Raw genomic sequence first — 25,644 nt, forward strand, 5'->3', positions numbered from 1 at the left:
ACTATATCCTCTCAGGAAACGTGTTGTTCCCCTAGTTTTCATTTAGTTCTATATAAAGTCAATAATACGATCCTACAAGATAAAACTGGAAGGAAAAAACAGGAATTGTGTGTATACAGTGATTCAACTCTAATATTTTGTCAGAAATACATTTTATTACACAAATATTACAAGAACTATACAAAATGTACAAATCACATAGGAGAAAACACAGCTTCACTGGACAATGGACTTGGATCTCAGAGGATGTTTACATCACTGAAAGTTCCAGTCGAGGAATGAAAGAACATCTGCAACATGCTTGAATATTTTATTTAAATTATGGTATTCAGAAATGTCATTATTTAAATTATTTACCCAACAATTAGTTTTGAGTTTTAAATACATCATTGAGTAAAAACACTTTACAAAACATAAAAAAATTTCAACACCTTGGGCTTAACGTTGCCTGATTGTAACATGGGGTAGCAACACATCAAAGAATAAACCCATTTACAAAAAAACATTTCACCCATGGGTGAAACATGGATATAGTTTGTCATAAAGTTCAGTAAAAAATAATTTTTAATTTTATTCATGGGAAATACGTAACTAAATTTCATTTCCTTTAAACATAAAACTGCCAATTTCTATTAAAACTTTGTTGTAGAGATTTGAAACAAAAAATCATTTTGTATTTTGAAGCGTTATTGTAGTATAGAGTTTGGTTCTTGCAAACGCCGGTGGAAATTTTTAGAGAAGAGAGTTATTCATAAAATGCTTTTAGGGAAAGTGGTCCAAACCCACATGATTTTTGTAAGGAAAATGCAGTTGGTTGGCAGTTGGAGGGTTTAAGCCAAAGTTGCTACAGACCTCACAGATTTAAGCCGGAATCTCTATCTTGCTTCAAATTATTTTGTTAAGATTGACCATGGCAAAATCTAATGTATATTTGTAACACACTCACCACAGCAGTGCTGACTGGTTCATGACCTCCTCATTGTCAACATTGTATTTATTTCAAATATGATCCTCCTGAGGTGATCTATTATTTCCTTCAGATGCCTATTCTTCTGCACTACTTGCTGAAAATTAAATAAGGTGTTATTCAAGGATTACTTGCTGAAAAACCCTTTTAAATTGTTACTTATCTAATGGTAAAGGACTGATAATGGTCATCGCTTAATCAATACGAAATTAGTATTTCCACTACTGTGACGGAAGCCTGAAATTTTAAGTTTGTGTTGAGCTATTATTTATTAGAATCCTATAGTCTAGTGATGGCCAAAACCAGAAATTTTGAATCTCAAAACCGAAACCGAAACTTTAAAACATCGAATCCTGAATCTCGAATCTCAAAACCTAAACACGAAACTTTTTTACTTAGCTGGTTACAAAGGTCAAGGTTACAAAAAATACACATAATCATAAAATGTTAAGTATGCAATCAAAACTGAAAGAGATTGACTCCTCCTGACTGTGCCATAACATATATACAGTATGTGAATGTGACTGATAATCTTAAAACCCAATACAACATAATCTATATCTATAAAAGAGGAACTATGTATGTATATATATGTGTATATACGTTATGGACTCCGAAACCACTCGACAGATTGTAATGAAACTTTCAGGCATTATTAAGCATCTTTCAAGGATGGTTCGAGTGAAGTTTGGTGCAGATCCGTCAAAAGGGCTCTGCCCCAGAGGGTTTTAAGTGGGCCAATGTCAGACTTTTTGATCTAGAATGTTTACAAATAAATATAATTTAAAAGCAGATGTTTACTTTCACCAACTGTTTTGTACGTTTGAATAAATACAACATTCTGTATTAGCATTAGTCATGATTTGAAATAGTGCCACAGTGTTTCTACAGATTGCAGCACAGAAAACTATTTTACTTTTGAATAAATCCAAATGTATTAAACCCCAATCGCAGCACACCTGTGCACTTAACAACGTTTAAATTCTCCAATAAAACATAAAAACCTTTATAAAAGTACTGTATTATAAACAATAAAAGGGATGACTTTTTTAAATGTATGACAACAGCTAATTTGCAACCAAAAGGTGAGTGAGCGTAGCGAACGAACATCAACCTGGAGGCGAGTAAGCGTAGCGAACGAGCTAACCTGAAAACAAGTGAGTGCAGCAAACGATTTCCAACCTGAAGGTGAGTGAGCGTAGCAAACGAACTTCAACCAGGACGTGATTGAGCCATGCGAATACTTATGAAGTTAAGCGGGGCAAAGCCCGCGGGTACAGCTAGTTTTTTATAAACAAAAGAAAATTAAACTTCTAACACCAACATAAACATGAATATTAGATTAATTAGAACATTTAATGGTCAAAATGTCTTTGTGTTTAGTAAATAAATATTGACTAGTTGCTCTGCCCGTGCTTCGCTACGGGGTGAGGATGCAGAAAAGAATCATTTTTGGTTTAACTTTAATATACTATAAGGTACAGTTACAACACCAGGAAACATATAGGCAAAGGCTCAATCGTACCTATTGATTATTTAAATGAATATCTCTCAATGTATTACAGTACCATCATTTTATATAGTGTATATAATTTAAAATATATGCAAAAGTATAACTCATTGACCACATGGCACCAAGAAACAATTCTCCTTGTAAACAAATTAAATTAAATAGCAGAACAGCATTTCTGACAACAGCTGGAGTTTCATAACAATGTTTGTTTCCCATGTTAATCTTATGGAGAAATACAAAACTTTAAAGGGCCCCATGGCCTCACTCTCTAATTATTTCCCTATAAAAAAAGTTTCCTGCACAACTTCACGTTACGCTCTTTCCAATGACACCAAAAACATGTCATTTGGTTCTGTAGTTTCGGAGGAGTAATTGTCACAAAAAATCTGCTTGCGTATTAAATAAGTAAATATAGATGTGAAACTGAATTGTACCAGTTATAGATTTTAAGATACCTTTTGAAGTTCAGAATAAAATTTACTTGTTTCATTACTGTTAATGGTGATGTTTGCTCTGTTGCTACCAGCTTGTTTGGAAACAGTGTTAAAAACAATAACAATGGCACAAAAAATGTCAGCAGTTTCAAAAATAAAACTGCCAAAATCTTTAATTTTGAAACTTTTGAATCTCGAAACTTGGTGATCGAATCTCGTAACAGAAACTTTTCCCAAGTTTTGATGGTTTTGAGATTTGAGATTCGGTTTTGACACATCACTAATATAGTCCTAGATGACACAGAACTAAGGAAAGCCATTGTCTTGCATTAGTAACACAGATTTTATATTTGGTTACATCAAGTCATATTAAATGATTCTAATCTTTTTATCTTGGATTGTTTAACCCATTGGGGAAGGAATTAATCCGCTACCTGCAGCACCCTCTGGCGGCAATTAATTTTACTGAATTTGTAGACTTTTACTCTAACTGCTATAGAAAGAAAACCTTACGTAATAAATAATTAATTCTTTCACCATTTTGTTCACAGTAAAATTGTCTACAGAAAAGTGTTAATTGGATAGTCAAAGTTCTAAACTAAAAAAAAAATATATATATAAAGATTATAAAAATAAAAATTTTAAAAACAATATTTTGAAAGTAAACTTGATATACAAATTCCAAGATTAACAACCACCAGACACCAAAATCCAGACACCAAATAACACTACTATTATAAAGGTCGATCGATTCCCTACGTAGAAAAATCAAAAGTTGTGTACTTTTATAAGTAATAACATTTAAAAAAAAATTGTTTGTTTACCTTACCGCAGCTGATTTTTGGTGATATGTGGTTTCCATGGCAACACAAAATTGTTTGTTATTCGCTAAAATAAATGAGTAAATACGCAAATCAAGAAGCAAGATATTTATAAACATTATAATAGTAAGAAGAAACAAAAAGGGCGAAAAATAATAATAACTAAATAAAAAATGGCGCTGCCTAGCGGTGACACGAGCGGCTCTCGTAAGTCGGCCTCCGAGCCTGCAGCGACCGTACGAGTAACGCTTGTAAGTCGGCGCCAATGGGTTAACATTTACTGATGTTATTGATGTTACAAAAAACAAACTACATTTAATTAACCCATTGAACAAATAACTGACTTGAACTGATGAATATTAATGCCTCTTGCAATTAAATATAGTTTATCCTAAACCTACAAAACATAATTATAAGATTATGAGAAGCCTGTATAACCATATTTAACAAATGTGTTTAGCGATTCCTTGAGCTTCAAAAAGTCAACGGTATACTTGAAAAACTACATACTTGACTGTCATTAGAACATTGATAAATAAAGGCCTACTAGCAACATGATAGAATGAATAAGCTTTTATGGTATTACACTGAACATTAATAGTATATACAGTTTAATTTTTAATAGTTCATACGGGTTAGATATTATTGTGAGGAGGCAGTGTTTGGCAATTATGTCTGGAAGATTAGTTAAACAATAACTTGTGCTGACCTACAGAAGGCTGTTGTTTTAAGTCGGCCAGTGCACTTGTTCAGGGGGTCAGTTTTCTGTGGTTAGTTAGTGTGGTGTATTGGAGGACAGGCTCCTGCTGGGGGATTGGGGTTTCTGTTTGATACGTATTTTTCCAGTCTATTAGCGAATTTCCCATATAGGGAATAAGCTATTACCGTAGTACCGTAGTACCGTAGTACTCATGGTAAGACCTGGACCCGGGACCGATTTTTTTTTTTCGTTTTGAGGTCCCTAGAGACCAAAAACACCATACGTTCAAATTCATATACATATATATATATATATACTTTTGTGCCCACCCGGTTTGGCAGTCAGTGCGCTGGTAATTTACTCGGTGTGGCAGTCACCTGCCCGAAAGCCAGTCAGCTCTCCCATAAGCCAGTCAGGTATGGCTTCCCGTGCACTTTATACGTATGAAAACAGCAAACCGGTGCTGCTGCCTGTGTCGATAAGCGTAACTGCAATACCAATGCGGAGACTGTCTCATCGTGTGTTCTATCGTGGAGTAGTGTAGCCAGTACGGCACCCTACCCTACTTTGTAGCGGTAAAACCCAGCGGTCTGTAACCTTTGTTTACTCCTTGTTACTATTTGTGTTGGGATAGTGATTAACTACGTGTTAATGTTTAAACATGTTCATACTCTAAATAAATATGATACACCTCTAATAAGGATAGTCGAATATTAATTAATTATAATTGGTTGAATCTTGATCCTACCCGTTCATCATCTCATATTTTAAGTTATTTTGATTTTTTTACCTTCAGTTGAAGTTTTAGTCAACTTCTCCTTTATACAATATTTTTTATCCTAGTATTTACAGTGTTTCCACGGACCGGGAACTATACGGATTTTCTTTATCTCGAGAAATATACGTGAATCTTGTCCGAGATACTGGAACTGTTTTTTACGCAATTGCGTAACGCGAAGGAGTAACTATTACATATGACAACGATATTAATCTATCTGATAAGAATAACCATGAAACTACACTCGAAAGATAAAATATTTTTATAATAATTTCAATTTTACAAACAAACTATTACAGGTATTATATTTTGGGACGGATGAATGATAAGGAAGCAACAAAAAGTGGTCACGAGTGCAAATACGGGGGGGGGGAGGGGGGTACAATATAACGAACGCCAGAAACGATTATTTGTTTACTTTTCAGATTCCTTATCAAATCTCTCTCAGTCTCTCTCTCTCTCTCTCTCTCTCCCTCTCTCTCTCTCTCTCTCTCTCTCTCTCTCTCTCTCTCTCTCTCTCTCGCTCTCTAACAATGTACAGATTGTGGACTTTACGATTTAAGTTTTCCTGCAATTATTTCAGTTCAATCCCATACCTATCCTTATGGTTTCCTATCTATTATTTTTCAAAATAAATAGTAAAGCAGGTTAAGCTATTTTTTATTTTATTTTCTTGAAACCAAACACTCTTTACCATCCGGTATTCTGCAGAGTCAAATGTTTAACACTGTGTTTATAAAAATTGAATGGCCACACAATTTTGTGTTTTATTTTTTTTTTTTTTTACTAATAGTAACTGGGATATTTATATATACCAATAAGTGCTGCAAGCTGTAATAAATGCTGCTGATTAATATCAAAATAAGTTATAATTTATTTTGTATAATACATCGGTCATTGAATACAAACCATAATGGGTTTTCTATTTGTAACTTTAACTTGCAAATACAGTAGAACCTCGCTTAACTGGAGTCGCATCATCATGATGCCTATATATTATATAACCTCACAAATCCCAAGAAAATGTTTTATTAACTGTGTTTTTCAGTCTAATATTTCGATATGAACGATATATTTAACTATTTACGGTAATTTGTATGTGCAGTAGGTTCCCAATTATTGAAATATTACAGTTCATTTAACAAAAATAAGATGGAAGCAAAACGGAGAAATATCGATCAGTATCGTCAAGGTCAACCTATACGCTCGCACCTACAGACTGACAATCTTGCACTGACACTGACATTCTGACAATCGTCTGCTTCTGTCTGCTGTCACAACACTACAATATTTTGTGGTTGGGTCGTTGGGTGATTAGTAACCATGACAACTTGTGGATGGAGAGAAACCAAAGAAAGAATAGAACAAAGAGAAATAATAAGATGTGTTTTACATCATCGTTATCTTTATCTTATTTTTATCATTGTTATTATTACTAGGAAGACTTAAGTACAGTACTATGATTTTATGGTGTTTTATGAGTTATTTAATATTTTTATCCCCATACTTCTGTTCTGAAACATCATGTAGTAGTAGCCTAAGATGACTACGGTATCAGTAGTCTTCTAGTCTACATTTTCTTTTGTTTTGTTCTTACGTGATTTATTGCTGTACAGTAAGCAAGTTTTGTTTTGTTTGAGTAAGCATACGGTGTAGTTTTTACTAGTGAACCAAGGTTAATGACTTAACATATCACGGTTGCGCAATACCTATTGTATTTTGACTATGTAAAATGCAAATTTATAATCACGTTAACGTCCATTTATATAGTGTCCCGGAACGGCATTGTTCCTGAGAAAGAAACATATAAATATCATATTTAAATTATCCAGAAGTCCTTAGTTACTCACACGGGGAAAAAAGTTTTAGGCCTAAATCATTTGAAACCTGTACATTACATATTTTTGGTCGAGTTTTCGACCACTGGACGACCACTAGTTAAAGTTAATTGTATTACAACAATCTTTATAGTAAGCAATATAAGCTTGAATCGGACTTATCTGCCTTCAGCTAATCCATCATATGATAGTACGTTAGAGAGTATGCCCATGCTGAAGTTTTACTTATACTTGAAGAATGACTTAATTTAGTACCAAGAAATAAATTACACCCCTTACATACACTGTGCTGTTTTAATGCTGTGTAGTTGATTGCTACTGTATTAACCTGTGATCGCATATTAATTCATTCATTAGGAACGTATTTAAAAAAATACTACTTTTATTTTTTTTAAATTTCTATGATTTATTTACAATAACAGAAATGTGTAAGATTAAAATAAATTAATGTGTTGCATTGTCCATTTAAAGTTACATCATAGTAAATTAAAATTCCACTGAAACTTAAACAATAAAAGCCTAAATTAGTTATAAAGAAAACACGAGTTTCCTTTATATTGCTATTACAATCGAAATATACATACTGAGCCACGGCTCGGTCCCCCGGTACTTTTCATTTTAAATATTCAAATAAAGTCGATTATTTTTAATGTTTTATGAAACGTGACATAGCAAATGTCCACGGAACTTTTTTTGTCGGCTACTACTTTATTTTATTTTTTGGTCAGGTTAGTTTAAAAACAGTGGATTCTGTATACAAAAAGTGAAATGTTCTAAATCATATTTTTTTTATTGTTGGCTTATGTACGTAATTGAAATTGTACGAGAGGGGCTTCCCACTGTGCCGGATTGCGCCGTGCGGGCATATTTTGATCCAGTGGCTGGTGTTAGGTGTTTTGAATAAGAATACTGAATTGCTCGTTTTAAGATCGTATCATTACAAATCCTATCATTTTAAGATTTGCTTACACTTACGAGAAATGCATTTTCCATTTGTACATTTCTCAGGTGCAAATTTTATGAAATAACGTACATTATTGCGTTGTTTGACAAGTAGCTGGGGTCCGAGCTTTGTTCGGGAAACTTTACACTTTGAGAGTATTCCTTGGTCAATGTAATGATGCTATATACATTGCACCCCGTAGAAAAGGAAGAATAGAAGTTAGAATAGTAATCCATCTATCCCAAAAATAATAATTTGCGGTATTTTTTTTCTTTACATTTAACTTCTATTCAAATAATAATATCATAGTTTACTGAAATGATGAGATAGAAGAGTTTTTAAAAATTTGTTTGGTTCCCCTAAATCACCGAAACTATAGAAATTACCCAGTATTTTTCACGCTGAATTCAAAGAAGGCTATTAGTAGTATGAAAATCTTTCCACCTTCCTTCCTTTGAAGTATTAGTCACTGCAAGAACTTGGACTCGCTCCAAAACCAGAACCGAAACGTTTAATTTACCCTCAATTTTTTAAATTTAATAAGTTACAATTTTCTGGAAACTCAGGACACTTTCTGACTGAAAATAATTACGGTTGATCCTTGTTGGTGAGTACCAAAAAGGAACCTTAAGTATAAACATGGTTGTATATCCAAGTTTGGTTGTCCTTGATATTGCACTATTTCATTGACACTGACAAATTAGGGCTAGGCTGCACTATAAGTTAATTGGGAATTTATTTGATATCTATTCCTAAGCTTATAGCCATCTTAAGGCAAACATAACCAAAACCTAACCACAGACATATAAATATAAGTGATATAAATATAAACACTCATCCTCCGTAGGCCTAAAGCTACCTATCTATATTTTTTGGGTTAGGATTAGTACTTTTTTGAGAGAGTGTCATTATGTACTGAGCACACTTAGATGATATAGGGTATCAGTGATTTATGAAATTATTTATTTATAAAAAGCAACCTAACGGAGTTACCTTAATGATGCACCCAGTATTTAATACAAAAATTAAAGCTTATGCCTATGTATATTAGTTTTAAAACAGAGTAGAATAAGGCACCTATAATCTAGATTAGGCATTGATTAGTGTTTATAAACTAAACATGGATGAACCACTAAGTCAAGCTACTAATCCAGTTGTTCTGGCTAGGCTAAACTGAACTCTGAAAGCATCCATCTCAAAACGGCCACAACTTAAGAACAGATCCTAGAATTTGATTATTTTAAACTTTATTTTTCTGAAATAGATAGCTAAACTGTCCAGTGCAATCATCCCACACTGCAAATAGCAACACTCAAACTTAGTTAGGTAAGCTAGTGGTAGGTTACAACTAATTATTATCCCTGTGACCGATTCAGTGTAACATCTGACATCAGTCAGAATCAGACGACATTATTGACAACGACACTCGTCGTGTCGTTTCTTTAATTTACGGTATAATATAGTATAAAACATCTACCATATCCATAATAATGTTCTACCACTGCACCTAAACAGCAGAAAAAAGCAAATGACCAAATTCAAATCACCAAGATTCGCACAATATGACAAATTATTTATACATTAAAAATAGTATATCTTCTGTGCCAGTAGTTAATGCGTGATTGAACTTCAAACAAACAAACAAACACACAAACTTTCACATTTATAATATTAGTAAGATAAGATGTATTAATTAAATATTAATTACTAGCTGTGTGCCCGTTCTACGCACGGGGATCCTCTAGTGGTCAGTTGAAACCTTCCTAAATAAAGAAAAACTATTGGTTTGCATATTTTCAGATATGCTAGCCAAACTATTATATACAAACAAATACAGTATCTGACAGTTTCAAGTAAAAAAAAAAATGCGTAATAGATCTATGAGGGGTACACTTCCATATCTGTTGGCACAAACAACTAAATTAGTAATATTGATTATTCGATTGTTTAATTCCATATATCGTTTGGTTAGTTAGGTTAGGTTAACCTTACCTAACTAACCAAACGATATATGGTTAAAATACTATACCTCAACCTCGCCATTAAAAATTCAGGTTGGAAATTTCACTATCAAAGGTGCTCTTGGCCTGTCCGTACGGAACACTGAGTTATATGCGCTACCAACTTATGAATAATTGTTTAAGCCTACGAACCCAAGAGATTGATAATTGGTCTGTTGGACGTATGGTCCAGCGAGCAGCACATAGCGTTGAGAAGACACATTAGAAATACGATTTGAGCATAATCCGTAAACCTCTGTTACAATCACCCACTGCAGTTGTCTCTAAACACTTTACACAACCACCATTGAAGTGCCGTCAACGAGTTGAAACCTTATATGTAAGCTATTGGTAACGCTTATGTAAAAAATGTAAGTTTCCCAGGCATATAGAACACTGAGTCAAAGTCTTTTCCCCGGTTATAAACCCAAAACTCGATAGAAATTCTATACACAAAGAAGCTCTATTTTCATTTACGGTTACCCTACACATTATTGCACTTGCGATTAATTAAATCCGTTATGTAAGGAAAGACGGTTTTAATCCAACTTGGTTTGGATTTGCTTTTGAAACTTGATCTGAAATGATTGCGGTATTTGTAAACAATATTCAATGTAAACATATCAGTGACAGCTAGAGAAAAATAATCTTGATCCGAACAGCTTTTCGCTATTTCATATGATGATTATGTGATAAACATTGTGAGAAAACTTGACAAAAATCGCACAAAATTGGGTTTTAAACGTCCGTAAGTTTTTTTTACAAAGTAGCGAGGCCATATTTTAATAGCTAAAGACACTTTCGCCAATCCAGTGAATACATTAAAATGATTCGAGGATCTTGATAGGTACTCTCGTTTTCAGGAGAAGGCCGCGTAAAATGGCCTTTGGACCGTGACAGACGGAAGATAGACAACAACGGAATTGAGATAATAATTGATGATTGAGATAATAACGGAATTGAGATGAAACTTTTTTCGGATTCTTGAATGTTTAAAACGTAAAAATAATCTAAAAGTTGATGATTCTGAGCAATGTACAGACAAAACTCTAATTCTATTTATATAGATTAGTACCTGTGGCGATTTTTATTAGAAATTTATTGAAGTAAATTAACAGCAAAGTTGAAAACCATCTGACCAGTGTTTTTATTTAAAAAGTACGTAGGCCTATTTGATTGGCTTTGTTTTCTGAACTAAAATATCTATTTCCTGATCTATTTTTAGTTCCTGTTTTCGAAACATAATTTGGCAAAACAATTATTTATTCATTAAACAACTTGATCGAAAAATAATTTCTAAACATTGGAGGACAATTAAAAAACTTTTGAATTCTAATAAACCTAGCTGCCGTACCTGTGTTTTACATCGGAGAGGATTTTGAAGAGAAAAAGTTTGATACACGTCACATATTTCAAATCCCACCCCAAACACGTCATGTTAATACGTTTACTTCCTTAAATTAAGAATGTCAGAATCTCCAATTAACAGGCTCGTAGCAAAAGTTAAAAGTTTTACAAATCGAAACGTTTCTACCTTTTGGACCGCAAAATCAAAGAACTTTATTGACAGCATTTAAAGCTGACTTCGTTAAACATTCTGTTATCTACATTCTTCAAAAATGTAAACATTGTGAAACTTTGGAATCCCATGGGGCGTAACTCAAAGAAAACACGTTAAATGTAATCGGTATATTTGTTAACCAGGTACAGGGCTACCTCTTGAATTGATATAGATAATAAATCGAAAAATAAAGAAATATATGTTGATTGATTATTGGCTCTTACAAAAGGGTAAACAATCAAGGAACATGACTTAATTAAGTAACCACACATCACTGAGTCTATATCTTCATTCTTTCTTGTAAAAATCGCTTTGATTGTGGCTATATAAAATAGGGAAGTAATATTTCACTGTACAACGAGCTCAAAAAGCTCGAGAACCAGCAATAAGATGGAAATAACCGGCAGAACCTTTAACCATCCACTGGCTCGCTAGTCGCTACCCCAGGTCGGTCGGTAGCCGGGTAGCCCATCAATGGAACCCGTTAGGCTCGCCCCTACCTCTCGCCACAAAAGAGACAAGAATTTTGCCTTGTTCCACACGCCTTTGATTGTTTGAGGCGGGAAAACTATTTGTGTGCTACGGCCCGCGCAACACAGGATATAGTTTTCGTATTAGTTGGCCTTTTTCCAAGATGACCGTGGCCGTTAACTTATTTTATGGACTCCCTTGGAGAATAATTCAAAACTACAAAGAACATTTCTAATACCACAGTATACTAGCTATTTAAATTATAAACACTTTGGTGTTTGAAAAATATTTTTGGACGATAAATTTTGCAGCTTTTTGAAATGGTCCAAGATGGCCGCTTGCCTCCAAGGACTTAACAATAGGCCTAATTGTGCGACTATAAAGCAATAACTTCCCACCTTACGCTTGCGAATTAGTACGGTACATATTTGTATCCACAGTTGCCAGGACGACTATTAAGACGACCAAAGATTACATTGACATTTAGGTATTTAATCTGTAGAATAGTAATTGTTAAGTAATCTGGAAGACAACTAATTAAAATGAAGTGCGAAAGATGGGTTATGAGAGTGCTCAATGCCTGAAGCATAATCCATTTGTTTGAGGTGCGGATTTTCAAGCTTGTAGAACAAATAAATATCACAAAGTAGAAGGGCAGGGGTGAAAGTGACTGAAGTGACGGGATACCCGGGTGGATTTTCAGTGACTGGATTCCAGTGGTATGCGGTAAAATATATAGTGACTGGCTTAGCAGCACAAATTTTACGTGACTGGCTTTCCCATGCAAATGCGGAGGTGACTGCATTAGCATAGCATTTTTTACGTAATTATATTTTAGTATTTTTAAGAAAAAAAGAGATATATACGTTTAGATATGTCTAGGCTTAAGATATTTACCAACATATATTATATATATATCATGGTCTTGAAATATATTGGGGGGTGCAACTGACTGACTTCCAGTGTATATTTTATGTGACTGGCTTCCCGGGCGCGGCCGTGTATATATATATATATATATATATACTAGCTGTACCCGCGGGCTTTGTCCCGTTTAACTTCTTAATTTTCAAGATGAGCTCGGTCGCATGGCTCAATCACGTCCTGGTTGAAGTCCGTTCGCTACGCTCACTCACCTTTTGGTTGCAAATTAGCTGTTGTCATAAATTAAAAAAAAAACAAAAAAAATAGTGAGGTACCCTGTTGGTAATCCTTGTAAATTTAATGCTATTGAACATCATAGGACAGAACCAACTTGTTTAATTGAAACAGCTGTTAAGATTCATTAATTCCTTTTAAATATGACAAATCATAAGGTTAACATGGGAAACTCCAGAGCCACTGGGGCGGAGCCCGAATGCCCGATCAGAATAAAAACTACTTGGTTATCTTATTTAATGCCCAAAGAATCGGTGTACCGAATTTCAGTCTCCTAGGTATATGGGAAGTGGGAGAATTAGTGATGAGTGAGTGAGTGAGTGTGTCAGTGAGGGCTTTGCCTTTTATAAGTATAGATATGTGTGTGTCCGTTAGCGCAATAACTCAAGCAAAAATGATCCGATTTTGATGAAATTTCGTACAAACATGTAAACCTACGTTTATTCGAACGAGTTCGCGAACCAGCATGATCGGACCATGGGAACGGGGGTTTGAGGGGGCTTTTATGGGGTAAAAATGGGTTTTTCCCATTTTTGACCAAAAAAACATAAAATTTTGCAATTTCTTTCCAAACAATTTTGTAGAGCTTAAAAAAAAACAAATAATTTAGTAAATTGAAGCGTTATAATGCGCCTAATGGTTACGGAGAAAATTCCAAAAAATTGTAAATTTAAAATTCCCATGTTATTCTTATGTAGAATAAGAAAATTGTTGTAGTTTGCTTGTTTATTAACATATTTTGCCCAAATTTGGAAAATGTTTTTATTTCTTACTAACTATTAACATTTTACATAAAAAAACACTTTTACCCTCCCTGTTGCAGCAAACCTAAGTATGTGTTAAACTGATTCTATTTAAATAGGGAATAAATGTGATATTTTTAAGGAGACATTTTAGTGTAAATCCAATCAGGCAAATGGAAATCAATCAATTATATCAATTATTTAAGATGGGGACGCCACTATGTTATATTTAACCCAAATATGAGTGAAGGATGAGTGTAGGATGAGTGGCGCGATCTTGTAGTCTTGTTAGTGACTAAGGCCGACATGTTCCTTAGACACAGCTGTTAATTAATAGCCCATACAGCTAATGGCAACTAAGGGACCTACAGTTTATAGTGGAATCCGAACCACATTTTTCCTTGTAATTTACGAATTGGTCTAATTATCAGGATAGTACTGCGGATAGTCGTAGTACTCACTAGTGCGGACGTTAATCCACACCAGTGAGCATCGCATCCGCAGTGCATCCCTATAAATATCCAAATTCGCTTAGTCTGCAGGTTTGCTGTGGCGGGGGTATTTTACTTTTTTGTAGGTTACTTATCTTTATCTCTGTGTTCTTTGTATGCTAATAATAAAGTTGGGTTTGTAAGCGAGTACTGAGTTATATTCCTGAGCTACGCCAACCAAGTAGTGAGTAAACTTCCATTTGCCTGGGGGTTACCTACCGTTCAGAGCATAAAATAACATGTCGCCCAGTGCTGAGATTTTGTCTCCCAGTGGCTATGGATGGTGCCGGCATTATTTTTTTAATTATTCACATTTTAAATGTATTGGGATTTTAAAAGTGTTTATAAAATAACGTTGTGTAAATATTTCTAGAGTTCGTAATTAAGTGAGATGATATGGAGGATTTACAAGCAAATATAATCAAAAAATTAATTACAAGATACGTAGAAATGTGTGTTTTTCACTTTAATTTAAGCAAACCCGGTAACCCCGGCGCCACTGTCGCCCAGTGGAAATCCCTAAAAATATGCTCTGCTACCGTTACAAATATTTACAGAATGTTTCACTGACAAAAAGTGTCCTTACCTCCATTATTTCTTTGCTGTCATCACAACTGACCCGATACTGTTCAGACATTTTGCGCTCATCTGACTTCATGTCCCATTCCTCTTTCAATGGAATCAAACTCTGGAACATCAAATATAATGGCTCATTAAAAACAAATAGAATGGTCCATTTATGTAGTCCAATGGATATCATAGATTTCCCAAACCTATACCGGTACACATCACTAGAATTTGTTATAGGTATTTAAAACATTATTTTAAGCGGGGTGTTACATAAAACTCGGTTAGCTTCTAACGTGTCCCTGATTTTGCCAGCCTATATAGGCCTAGGTTACATATTATTTACGACATATTAAGGCTGGATAAAGGTTGGTAAATGTCTAAAATAAAAACTATAGGCCTACTAATATAAAATAATGTAGTACTAATTACTGGTGTTTCATATTTACAAGCATAATAAATAAGATAAAAAAAAAACATTTTCAGTGCTAGTACAGTATTGGAATTGTTTTCAAATTTACAATGTCCATTTGTGGCTTAAACATTCTCAACGGTGTGTTGTAACCACAACAACTACTGTCTTTCATCTGTAGGTTGATGATAATTTTTTTTAGACCGCATGTTAATTTAGTGTTAATTTATTTAGCAAAATTAGTCAGCCAATTTAGTCTTCGAATATGGTTCAGTGTTTCACTTAATTTAACAAAATCTTCCTTAGTGTAGAAAAGATTCCTCTAGGACTAGGAACTTAAGCTGTGGTCCAATTTGTCTGTTCTTTCAATTTCTGAGATAAAGGTGATCAGTCCTCTGCATTTTATTCATGATCAAAATGGATGGTTTTTTGTAACCTTGCCTTTTTACTTTTATGGTGTATTTTAATAAAAATTACTGATTAATATAAGTAAAATGTAAAAAGTAGACAATGAACATAAAAGAAGTAAAAAATACAAAACAAAATTATTTATCCATCAATCAGTAACTGAATAACATACATTCAAAGCAAAATATTGGAGGGGGACCCAGAAAAACTTCCCCACAAACCGACTTAATTTTTTGTATGGATTACACTGAGACCTACACCAATACAACAGGCAAGATAAGCAGTTCTCAACTCGTCTGACAAAGTACAGGTAGGCCTACATTATCGATGGCCTTAGGATCCATTTTACTAGAATAAAAAAAATGTAGGCCTACACAAAAAAATGCCTAATGTATATTGCTTAATCCCTTGGAAAAACAGTGATCACCTCAATGTGCATGTATTCCATTCCTTGCAGCTGGCAGCTGTCGTTGCACTTCTCATAGATGATCCGGAGCCGCTTGAACAACATCCGAATGTTCCTCAGCTGATCAGCGACCTTTGCCTTTTTGTCGTTACTCGCCTGAACTCCTTGCGCCGTGCCATTGGGTGGCTGCACACAAAAATTACATTTCATAAGAGGGTGATTTTACGATAGGAATAAAAGATTTTTTGCAAAAATGTTATGGTTTTGTAGTTTAATTTAACTATAGTGTAGGCCTACAACCAATTTTAGCGAAATTTTTTTTTTAATTTTATTTCTATTTTAGCGAATTTCCCCTATAGGGAATAAGCTATTTATTTAGATGCTTTGTCTAAATGCTAATGCTATCAATGTATATTTTGCATAAAAAAGCCATTTTTTTTTTTCTTTAAAAATGGCCTTTACGCCAGCTGTTATGCCAAACAAATGACAACAGGATATTATTTTGTGTATGAAATTCACGGTACAAAAGAGAACCTTGGGCAAAAATGCAATGGCTAATTCGGTATCTACTCCAGGTAGCGGGCTTGATTTTACATTTACAGTCTAATTATTTTATTAGCTTAGCTCACATGGATTGTCTTAAGAGCTCCGAAGATCTCGTTTGTCCTGAGGATGATCTCTTGAACATTTTCTTGGCCAAACTTGCAGAGAGACACAGTGTTGAACTCCTTGGGAGGCTGAGGAGGTTGAGGAGTTGGAGCCGCTCCAGGAGGTTGAGCAATTCCACCCGGAGGTACGGAACCAGGGACTACTCCAGGGGCGTTACCTACCACTCCTCCTACCTGTAAACATTGCATTGAGTTCGTAAGTAGGTAACTTTTATTTAACACTCATTATTGTTTATGGTTTACAATTTTGTTCATGTGTTTTCAACCTTGGACTGCTTTTAACACGTGTAGTCTACTTTGTAATTTTGTGCTCGTGGAGATATGGCTGGTATAGGCCTAATGGTTTTTAGTGTGAACTCGTGTCCTAGCCAATTACCATTTCCTTTTGGCTGTCTGTATATGCCATGTTCGGTTGTTTGGAGCAAAACTTGGAAAACAAAGTCAATCTCGAATGAGAGGGGAACTTTTTGATCGAGAGCACCCTCAATATAAAGCAAGACACAAACTGTGTCTTAACCCTCAGAATGTTATGTGTCGAAATTTCGACTCACAAACACTGTTTACGGCGAAGGCTCTATGACTGACAAAATCGGATTGAACTGGATCGAGTTAGGTATCGTTTTATTTGGCAGATTCTAAGCTTTCTCCCGAGGTCTGTCTCTAAGCGCTTTTTTCTCTCGAGCCGATCTTAATTGTAGCAGACAGCTGACGTGCGTATTTGTAAACAGCTTGGTTAACCTCGCACCGATGACTGATGTGTTTTATTACGTTTGTTCCGTCAAGTTGCCTTTGTTTTTGTATTAATTTTATATGTCTTTGTTTTTAACAGTCCATCTGTAATTCCCATCACATTACCATATGTCAATTTTCATTGTTGCTTTCATTCGTCTCGAATCACCTCTCATAACAACATGTACTCATTATTTCTCTCATAAATTAAACCTCTTTTATAGTAAAACCCTCGACCTTTTACTCTTTATTATAATAACACCGCACATTTTTGGTCCTATCGAGCCGCTGATTTTTGGTCCTTTCGAGCCGCACATTTTTGGTCCTATCGAGCCGCGGATTATATCTACGAACATTAGTGCGACTTTTCTCACTCAAGTTTATTTTCAATGTCTCGGTTGAACGTATTTCATCCAACATGAAGCCGCCAAGGACAATACCGCATCGCCATTTTTAACTTTTCATCTACGTCACGATACAGTCCACACTCCTCTCATTCCAAGTGTTCAACATCGTCATCGTTCTGCTAGTTCCGCTCCGCATTCATCTCGACTCGACTTCATTTCGTCTACATCGCATCGCAACCAACGTTAAACGTCAAGAAACTCAAAAGTAAGGTTATGTTTGTACTTCGAAGACAACGCACCGCATCTCATCGTAAGTTATCAAAATAATAAAGCATTATCAACATGAAAATAATAAAGAAACCCTAATTTTATTCCTCAGTCTTCGTCCTCATCCTCTAATTACTCCATCCAATTATAATATCTCTGCTACTAAACTCATTGAACGGCCTAGGCCTAACTTTCAAAATGAGATTTTCAACATTTTCTAATAGATGCAAATTGCAATTAAATAAAATAAATTTGATCAGTGAGTATATCCAATTCGTGTCCATCAGAAGTAACAGAAGCTCAAACCACTAAACTTAACCTTTATTTGCAAGAAGCTAAAACAATTTCTGCCAATTTTGAAGCTAACCTTGATAAGCTTCTTGATGTTGATGACAATACTAACGTTTTTTCTGACAATGAAGAAGCTATTTCAAAGCTCCAGAACGACATATCAGAACTCTCAATTAACATTCAAACTGAAATTTCTCTTTTAATTCAGGACTTTAATGATGAACACTTGTCAAATAACTCTGTAGCATCAAACCCAACCTCTAGGCCTACTCATAGCGTTGTAAAATTGCCCAAGCTAGAACCATAGACTAACCAACACAAGTAGACTTCTCATCCCATTGTAAATTTTGAAGCACGTTTTTCGTGTCTAGTTCATTTACGTGACACATGGGCGCTAGTGTCGACGAAACTTTGTTTCTATTATTTTAGGGTTAATTTCTTGATTTGTGCTTTACTGTTTGGTTATATAACTAGGGGACAGGTTATTGTTTATGATTAGATCGTATTATTTGGTTAAACGAGGTTTTAAATGGCTGTAATAACGGGAAACAAATTGTAAAAAAAACACGACCTCTACAGAAAACCGTACAGAACTAACAATAAAATTGTCTTCAGCTGTTCCATAAGGATGAGAAATCTACTAAGGGAGTATGTTTTATCTATGCTAGAACTGAAGTCCTTCAATGGTGACACTAAAACATGGATATCCTACATTAACCTTTTTGATACTACTATCCACAACAACAGTAGCTTATCCCTTGTTGAAAAACACCAGTACTTGATAAGTTCACTTGAAGGCGAAGCCTTACACCTAATCAAATCCCTACCGATCTCGTCTGGCAACTATACAGTAGCCTATAATGCTTTACGGGAAAGATACCACTCGAAACGTAGGCTAATCTCTGTCCACCTCAGTAAAATTATCGATTTGCCCAATATTACTGACAAACCTATCAAAAACCTCAGATCATTTTTAAATGAGTTCAATGAAAATGAACAAGCTCTTAGTGTTCTTGATAATGTCATGGAAGACAACTACCTACTAAGTATGTTGATCTTACGAAAAATGAACTCCAACCTCTGTCAAGTTTTCGAATCAAAACGCCTAAATTCTTCTGATTTTCCTCAAGCAAGTGAATTAATCAAATTTCTTAAAGACTTTTGTAACAACAGTGAAGATGCCTCTCTCTGTCACGCTACACAAGTAGCTCCTCTAAAACTTTCCAACCCTAATCAAGTTCCACATCAAATTGATGAATCATTTCAGTTTCAACATCCTCCTATGGCTTTGATATGCACTTCAAATTATTTGAAATGTTTTTGCTGCCGTAAAAATCACAAAATATACAGTTGCCCTGTCTTTATTAGTAAAACCCCTCAAGAAGGCTTAAAGTTGTACGCGACTTAAAACGCTGCACAAATTGCCTTGGTAATCACTTTGCTAAACGCTGCAAGTCTACTAATACTTGTAAGACCTGTTTGAAACTTCATCACACACTCCTACATTTTTTGAAGCCTAGTAAGCCTATGGCTGATAACAGAAATCACTCCGACCAAGAACAAAAAGAAGCAATAGTAAGCTCAAACCCTTCGAAACTGACAGCTGTAACTCCTGGCCATTTTCTTATTAACTCTTCTCTGACAACTGTTCCTAACCCAACAAAGATCTCACCTCTTACTCATAATTTGCCTCAAGACATCACCCAAAGCCTATGCTGCCATTGGAGAAAGGAATATTTTAAGACCCCTCATCAGCGTTGTTTCAAGTGGAACCTCAAGAAAGAAAACCTCAATGTAGACCCTGTTTGCTAAAACACACCCAGCTCCTCCTAACTACATTCCAGCTGGATCCTCATTCAAGACCACCATTCAAAGTGTCTTCCTACCATTAAGCTGCATTCTTTAAATAATTTTTCAACCCACTCTGGTCAACTCTCATAAAAATTTTATATTTTTTCTATTTCTATTTTGTTGAACCTTGTTGGTTCAAAGGGGGCGGTATGTTCCGTCAAGTTGCCTTTGTTTTTGTATTAATTTTATATGTCTTTGTTTTTAACAGTCCATCTGTAATTCCCATCACATTACCATATGTCAATTTTCATTGTTGCTTTCATTCGTCTCGAATCACCTCTCATAACAACATGTACTCATTATTTCTCTCATAAATTAAACCTCTTTTATAGTAAAACCCTCGACTTTTTACTCTTTATTATAATAACACCGCACATTTTTGGTCCTATCGAGCCGCGGATTTTGGTCCTTTCGAGCTGCGGATTTTTGGTCCTTTCGAACCGCACAACGTTTATCATTGTTTTAGTGTTAAAAATCAAAAGTAGTGATATACGTGGTGCATTATAAGAAGATTTAAGTGATTTTGAAGGGCTGGTCTATGATCCTGAAGAAGTAGGTAGTAATATTGATGTAAATTATCAGCCAGATTCCTAGCCATATAAAATACCTGAGAGTCGTTTATAATTAATAATTTGTCTATATAATTAACTGAGAGTCGTTTGTTGTTGTTAGGCTATGCATTCTTAGCTAAACGCTATGTACCGAAATCTGTTTTTTGCCCATAACTTATTTATTTGCAAATCTACTTCCTTATGTTATTATTTTTTTGGAATCCTCATAAAATTTAGAACAAAGTGGCTATTTTCAAATATTTATAGGCCTATAATTTATACAATTTCATTGAGCGTGAATTTATTTTTTTTTTTGAAAATTTTCCAAAATATTTTTTTTTACCTAAAAAATTTTTTTGAAACAAATGTTCCTTATGTTTTATGTATAATATTGAAGCCCATGATTTTCCAAACAAAATGGTATATAGAACAGTATAATTAACATTGTTTTTAAGCTTCTCAAATCCGTTTTAATAAAACCTTGCAAATGCGCAAAAAATAGGCAGACATTAAGGCCAAAACTATGGACACTCGGAGGGTTAAGCTATTCCTTCTTTTGCGGAATATGTTCCACAAACAGGACCTAAACACATACCACTAGCTGCTGTACACGTGCTTCACACCGGGAAGATGTACCATACCGCCTAATCCAAACACTTGTTAAGTAGATCGAATTTATAAACAAAGAGCCACCAAATTTTTACAAAAAGTATGACCCACACTGTAATTGTCCTACTGTTTACATTAAATAAAATATATCAATAACATAATTTTCATAACTTATGGTTATAGAATCTTTCTTTTTTCCCATAACCAATATTTTACATTTGTTTTTTATTTGTTTACATAAATAAACCTACCACATAGTTGTGTAAAATATTTTATTTAATATGTTTGGATCAGCTGTCAGAAATTGTGAAATAAGCATTTTAGTAGTTCTGACTGTTTACATTGAAATGCCAACGCAAAGGTAAACAAAGATTGTGAATTTTCTCATGCTACCATGGAGACCAATTACGGTAATATTTAGGCCTACTGTTTAAAACCTCAGCCTCAAAACTTTGGACATCTAAGCCCGTAGCCCGAGAGGAACTCAGGGAAGTGAATAGTCTTATGACATTCCTAGGTATGTGGACAGTCTTTGTAATTTGGGCTGTATCGGATTGGTTTAGTATTTTAGTCGTGGCAGGAGGACAGACAGACACCACCTCAATTTTATAATAGTATAGATAGATGTATCGAAGATAGATATAGACTAGAAGCATATAGCCTAGGTAGCCTACTAGATAAATTATAATGCGAGGTAGTCGGCTAAAAGAATTTTATAAGTTAACCAAAATCCCACGCTCTCACCAGTTTACTCCATTAGCATAAACTTGGTATTCACCTACATTACAAATAGCATAGGCCTACAAATTTAGAAACTGACCACTTCCTGGAGGATACTACGAGACAAGTTTTTTAGTTTTGACACAACTTAGCATACCTGCTGTGCCTGCTGTTGAGGTGCTTGTTGTTGTTGCTGCTGTTGTTGTTGTTGCTGTTGCTGCATCTGCATTTGTTGTTGCTGCAGCAACTGTTGAGCAACTTGCTGAGGATTCTGGGGTTGCATCCCAACACCAACACCTCCTTGCATACCAACTCCGTATGCCTGAGGGTTGACCATGCCTGAAACAACTGATCAACGATCTCTGGACATTTGTTTACTTTAGGGTCTCCAAACAAATCATTAGGCCTATCACTTTTTTTACACTTTTTCCTCTGTTTTTTTTAGGGCAAACACCTAACTTATTTCACACTAAAAATCGCTAAACGCGCCAAAAATGTGTTAAGGATGCTTATTTAAATAGGACTGTAAGGAGGTACATGTATATAATTTAAAGCAATACGCCTATTAGGGAATACCCCTGATATAACAAATCCACATGCTGATCGCCAAAGACAAGAGTGGTGGCACTTCCCTATATATAGTGTGTGTGGTGGACAATATTATTAGGTCGGAAGAGTATTTGGTTTTATTTTGATAGCTGAAATCTAAAGAGTAAGGAAGCTAGAGATGTGAGTTCAAATCCAATAAATGTGAAAGGCATGTTAAAATAAGTTGTTTTCCGTAGATTCAGAAACACTTTAAGTTATTCAAGATTTACACTATACAAATATAAATTCAGAATGGTATCAATAAATACAATTAATTCTATATTAGCCTATCAAAATGCTCACTTAATGAGTAGTAACATTTGCTTATTATAAATATTTTCAATTTCTTTTTAATGTAAATGTTTTAATAATTATTAATTTCCATTATATCTTTAGGCAGAGAATAAAAAAACCTAGTACCTCCAGCGGTGTACTTTTGTACCTAGTACTTTTGGATGTCACCTGAAAAGTTTTGAGATACTGGATATGATCAGAATAAATCGGCGGGTTGGCACCCCAATACAAAGGCAAACATATATGGTTGCGATTTTAAAGAACGAAGGTGACCGAAAAGTCACGGAAAGCTCCAAATCTAATGTTTGCCCCTAAAATACTTGGTTTAGGCCAATCACAGACTCAGGCACACAGTGCAGCGCCTTGTCTTACCTAGTGGAATTATTCCACACTGACTTCTCCCAAGAGGCATAACTAAATTGTTCTACTTATAGACGGCGGCTCAGCTTGTTGGACACAGTTAGCTTACATTAAATTACGTGTCTAAAGGGTTCAGGCTGAATTTGTTTAGGGCTGCACGGTTCCACACGCCTGAGAATGCGATATTCTTTAGCTAATTCCCAGTTAGTTACTTTATGTTATTAAGTAGGCCTAGGCCTGTAGAAATAGGTTCGGTTCATAGAAAAGGGAATTCTAAGCTCATGAACACGCAACAAAACATGTTGTGAGCGCATAGTTCGTACGGTAATGTGAATTATTGTTTTGGACAAGAAAACCTGAAACAAATAGTGGTGATTCTTTATTTTGCTACCGTAGGCTACTTTTTAAGTATCCATGATTTGAACAAAATATTACAAGCTCACTAACATACATACAAATTGTTTTCCCTTCATTTCCGCCAAAGTTGGTCACTACTGTTTTAAGTTAGACAATGATTTTCAACTTAGGCCTAACTTATATAAACTTAAGTTGAGTGAACTGTTAAAATCTGTGGTGAAAGGTTTAAAGACTATAGGCTGCACCTCAATCTTTAAACATTAAACAATTTCCTTAACAGAAACATTTAAGTTAGGTAGGCCTATTGCATAATTTTTTAACGTGACAAGTCTGACCCTCACCTGGTTGTTGGTTGGGTGCCATCAGCCCAGGGATCTGTCCACCGGGACCAGCTACAAACTGATTTCTCATAGCAGCTTGCTGTGCGTTGGTGAAACTTGTTGGGAACCCGTGCGGAGGACCAGCCATTCTCTTCCCCTAAAGAGAAATAATATTAATTTAGTCAATTAAAGTTTTTGGTCTAACTTGATTGTGCTGATCTAAAAGGAAATGGTCCAAACTAAGTTGTAGGCTAAGTTACACGTTAATAAAAATCAAGGGACGGCGTTTGCTCCATTGAATTTCTCACGGGTACACTTCCATACTTAAGGCTATCTGTTGGCACAAACAACCGAATGAAAATATTGATCGTAATATCAATTATTCGGTATATCGTTTGGTTAACCCTTTCAGACCCGGGAATCTTAGTCATCTCGATCGCTTTAAGTCCTGAGCAAATTTTGAATAGCCTAAATGTTGGTTTTTAACCAAGATTTCAAATACTAAAATTATTGATTGGTTTTGTTTTAAAGACGAAACCTTCATAATACCATATTAACCATTTCAGTTTTAGCAATAATTAAGGTAGCATTATAAGTTATACGTTTATAAACATAAATAAAACAGTCATTAACCTTAACCTCCTTTCTCCTCCTCTTACCTTCTTTCTCCTATCTTACCGTGACATTGCAACAGTGTTACCATAAGACATGAAAGCAGACTGCAAAACAAAAATTCCCAGCTGATCTCCATAACCTACACAATCGATGCATACAGGTCTGAGCAACAGAAAGATCCAGAAACTTCAAAAAAACAAATAAACATCTAACCTACACAATCGTGAACTGGTTAGGTTGTCAGGACTTCAAAATTTGCCCACGCAAATGAGTGTGCTGGGTCTGAAAGGGTTAAGGTAAGGTTAAACTAACACTATACCAAACGATATAACTTAGCCTATCAAATTAAACAATCAAATAAATCAATATTACTCATTTGGTTGTTTGTGCCAACAGAAATGGAAGTGTACCTTTCTCACCCCGAAAATAGGGTGAAAATATATATTAACCCCCCATGGGGTAGTGTTTCTTAACTGGGCTATGCTAGTATTGATTGAAACTATCGAATTAGGCCTAGGCCTAGACACTTTTAGTCTGAACCTATTAATAAATTATATTTTTTAAATTCCTTGGGGCTAGCAGTTTTATGAATAACTGTTAACTTAAACTTTAAAAATATCAAATAGTTCCAAACCAAATCAACACAATTAGGCTACCTGGTTGAAGAATCTTATCCTAAATAAGTAGGCCTAATTCAATCTAATATAGAACCTCGACATACCTGCAAGTATCCTGTTAAATTCAAACAAATAAAATGGGCCTATTTATTAAAGTTTAGACAGTTTCTTAAAATTATATTAAGTAATTACTATTAAGATAAGAATAAAATATTGTAGTTGATTGTGGAGAGGTTGATAGGTTATGCG

The 25,644-nt window shown here is 34.9% G+C and overlaps 1 protein-coding gene across 2 annotated transcripts; it reads right to left on the reverse strand.

The window, feature by feature from the left end:
* Positions 1-145: 145 nt before the first annotated feature.
* Positions 146-25,644, reverse strand: LOC128990042 (mediator of RNA polymerase II transcription subunit 30-like). 2 transcript variants are annotated; one of them, XM_054412268.1, is made up of 8 exons: positions 25,500-25,644; positions 24,185-24,320; positions 22,402-22,583; positions 16,841-17,053; positions 16,233-16,397; positions 15,005-15,106; positions 947-1,064; positions 146-290 (listed from the first exon to the last, which is right to left on the reverse strand). In XM_054412268.1, exons 2-7 carry the CDS (start codon positions 24,309-24,311, stop codon positions 966-968), a joined length of 888 nt encoding a protein of 295 aa, XP_054268243.1. In that variant the 5' UTR covers positions 24,312-24,320; positions 25,500-25,644; the 3' UTR covers positions 146-290; positions 947-965. The 2 variants fall into 2 exon arrangements, with proteins under 2 accessions (XP_054268243.1, XP_054268242.1); XM_054412267.1 differs by having other exon boundaries at positions 22,402-22,592.

The sequence above is a fragment of the Macrosteles quadrilineatus genome, unplaced genomic scaffold, assembly GCF_028750875.1.
Source record: "Macrosteles quadrilineatus isolate MER2022 unplaced genomic scaffold, UCM_ALF_1.0 Scaffold_3__2_contigs__length_128488019, whole genome shotgun sequence".
Classification (NCBI taxonomy): domain Eukaryota; kingdom Metazoa; phylum Arthropoda; class Insecta; order Hemiptera; family Cicadellidae; genus Macrosteles; species Macrosteles quadrilineatus.

Coding starts and splice junctions, on each gene's coding strand:
- LOC128990042 (XM_054412267.1), bottom strand. CDS start 24,311: ATGGCTGGTCCTCCGCACGGGTTCCCAACAAGTTTCACCAACGCACAG. Junction 22,593..24,184: donor GGCACCCAACCAACAACCAG/GTGAGGGTCAGA, acceptor ATCGTTGATCAG/TTGTTTCAGGCATGGTCAAC. Junction 1,065..15,004: donor ACAGCAAAGAAATAATGGAG/GTAAGGACACTT, acceptor TTTAATTTTCAG/CAAGTAGTGCAGAAGAATAG.